This window comes from Tigriopus californicus, chromosome 8 (assembly GCF_007210705.1).
Source record: "Tigriopus californicus strain San Diego chromosome 8, Tcal_SD_v2.1, whole genome shotgun sequence".
NCBI lineage: Eukaryota > Metazoa > Arthropoda > Copepoda > Harpacticoida > Harpacticidae > Tigriopus > Tigriopus californicus.
Genome location: NC_081447.1, coordinates 3206331 through 3209344, shown reverse-complemented (window position 1 = coordinate 3209344; position 3014 = coordinate 3206331). Strand labels below are relative to the sequence as shown.

Genomic DNA, 3014 nt, shown 5'->3' with positions numbered 1-3014 from the left:
GACTGAATAGGACGTGTTCGATTTGAGCTCGGCGTGACTTTGGATTGCTTCCCAAAATAAGCGAATGAACATTCCGTGATTGCAACTCCTGCATCGAATTGTGTCAAATTTGGCGGGAATCCGAATAGAATGGCTGCGTCTTATCACCATCCACTGGGATCATCCTCTTTGCCCTCCAATGGCTTATCTCGGGTTGATGAGCGGAGCAACAGTAGTGCTAATCAGAAGTCGAGGATTTTTGGAAGTTTGTTAGTGGATGCCAATTCATCCACTCCTTACACGGATGCCACTCAGGTAAATACCTATGCCACCCATGCTCGTTTTTGTTTGCACTTGAGGTGAATGAGATTCGTTCGTTGTCAGGGATTGAATCTGCCGATAACAGTGTTTGCCTATTTGCTTAGAGGGATAGCCACCTGAAATGAATGAGGCTAATTTTAAAACCAAGATTCTTGAGTGTCATGCTCCCCAATGGAAACACGGGCCAGCCAGAATGCGGTTGGAAGAGGCATGATTCCATTCGTAACAATCAAAACCGTACCAATTGAACTCTAATACAGACATCAATGTGAGGCGGTGCCAACAATTTTTGAGACCCAAATGCTCAAAAGCCCAGAAGACATGAAAATTTGCGGCACTCTTTTGAGTCGGATTAGCCACGCTTTAATCGACAAATTTCAACAAGAGCAGATTCTAAAGCTCAATTGTCACACTTCAAACAATCTCAAGATAAGGTCAGGCGTTGTTTGGCAGGGGTGAATGGCGATCCTCATCTTTGCACATCCAAAGGCTTTTGTTTTCCTTGATAAGGAGACATTTGCTTTGGAGCCCAATGTAAACGCGAGACACTGAAATAAATGAACTTGGGCGTAATGAAAAGCTAACTTTTTCCTACCGTTTCCACGAATGTCATTGCCAGTCAGAACAGGTGCTAAAACAAATTTGAGGAGGAACCACTTCAAACAGTATAACCTGGTTTCCCCATGCCATCTCAACAAAGAAGCGTTTTTTTTAGTCTGAATTTTTGATCAGAATTGTCGAATCATGCTCGAGACCTTTTTGTCATGAAGGAAGTCTGCTGTAAGCCACACTACGTATTACCATTTGCAGATGCATATGCGATGCTACTTCTCATATTACGTCAAAATAAGAGTCAATTCCCGTTTTTCACCGGACCGACCCCTACCAGGATGTCCGTACTTGGACCATTTGTCATATATCGCATGATGTCCCCCACCCGCTCGATTGAAGTGGTTTCTCTTAATTACCGCCTAATAATAACGACTCTTGTGCCCCGTATCCTGTCCGAATGGACGCAACATTAGCGGTCCATACATGTGTGCACACTAGATATGAAATCATTCCCACGGATCAAGAAACACGGGGATTAATAAGGTATCGCTTTTCTCTTTTCAAGCAGACGAAAAAGACTTCGGTTAACCATATCAAACGGCCGATGAACGCTTTCATGGTCTGGTCGCAATGTGAGAGAAGGAAGATTATTGAAATCCAGCCCGACATTCATAATGCCGAGATCTCCAAGAACCTGGGCAAGCGTTGGAAGCGTATGAGTCAGGAGGAGCGACAACCTTGGATCCAGGAGGCTGAACGTCTGCGGATCCTGCACAGTCAACAATATCCGGATTACAAGTACCGACCTCGCAAACGGAATCGCAATCAGCAATCCCTGTCCTTGGGCAGTGTGGAAGAGCTCTTGTCCAGCAAGAAGGATGAGGGCGATGCTGGTATGACCTCGGCCAAGACGTTGTGTCTTGGCCCACGTGGGTCAGACTTGGATGCTCAAGTAGTGAAACCTCAAGTGGCCATTACGGATTCGCCTTCGCCCAATCGTGTTCCATCTAGTCCCGCGTCAATCCCAAGTAGTCCTGAGTCGCAATCGTTTTACGAGGAACCTCGCTATCAGCCCCCGAGTGGATCGTCCTCGACCGTGTTCCATGTTAAGGATGAGGAGGAGCAGAATCTCCTGGACGATATCAACACGTTGCTGCAAAATCATGGCAACCCTGTGCTGCTTCAGGATTGTACACATCTGGACCTAGGCGACGCTGACCATCGGGAGTATACCTCCTTAGAGGCCACACCCACGGATATCGACGAGGAGCCTCAGTTTCAGTTCCCTCATAATCCTCACACCGCAATCCAGACTCTGTTCCCACAATTAGACGATGGCAATTATCCCTTGTTGGACAATGCGTATACGGGTTTCATCGGCAATTACGGCATGGAGGACAACAATGGCAACCCTGCCCTGTAAAATAAAACCAAACAACAACTCGAAGAGGAATAAAGAGTTCAAACTTCAAGCATTTGGGTACTAAATTCTGATCTCCTTAAATAATGTTCCACTCATCTGTTGATCAGAATCCCGCCTCCCGTGAGTCTTTCGTCATTTCGTTCCATTATTACTTCACGAACACTTAAAGCTTCTTGCCCCTCTCTTTGCTCCTCTTTCCTCAATCACACGATAGGTATCCTGTTCTTCAGAAGCTACTTTATAGCTTTTTTCCAACGCTCCCTTATTTGAAGCAAAAATGCATTATTTTAGACAACAAAAGACACAAATGAACAGCAACATATCACATTGCCAGTCTTGTATAAATGTACAAAAAGAATCCTGAAATAAATCTGAGAAGACTTTTTTTATTCCGCTCATTCGGCTCGTTTGAAAAAAATGCAGGTGACATGGGAAAACTGCTAGCACGAAATTGTCTTTTAATCCTGAACGTGCAAATTTTAGCAGGTTTTGGACATAAATTTTGCCCAGATTTCAGGATGCATGCATTGCACATGATCTCTGCTAATCCTGATCTAATCCTGTCTCATGGCTGGAATTTGCATCCAACGTGTGACGAATTCCCGCTCGCCAATCGCAAATCTACATCTTCTTAGGTTTGTATTAGCATGAATCATTTTTAGACCACTAATTCAAACATCTATTCGATAACGATTCATCAATTATTAGACTTAGCAATCCATCGTTGGAAATCATTGCT

The 3014-nt window shown here is 44.4% G+C and overlaps 1 protein-coding gene across 2 annotated transcripts; it reads left to right on the top strand.

Moving 5' to 3' along the window:
* Window positions 1-6: 6 nt before the first annotated feature.
* Window positions 7-2664, top strand: LOC131885815 (putative transcription factor SOX-14). 2 transcript variants are annotated; one of them, XM_059233993.1, is made up of 2 exons: window positions 7-294; window positions 1421-2664. In XM_059233993.1, the coding sequence occupies exons 1-2, from the start codon at window positions 130-132 to the stop codon at window positions 2273-2275; spliced, it is 1020 nt and encodes a 339-aa protein (XP_059089976.1). In that variant the 5' UTR covers window positions 7-129; the 3' UTR covers window positions 2276-2664. The 2 variants fall into 2 exon arrangements, with proteins under 2 accessions (XP_059089976.1, XP_059089975.1); XM_059233992.1 differs by having other exon boundaries at window positions 1418-2664.
* Window positions 2665-3014: the final 350 nt, after the last annotated feature.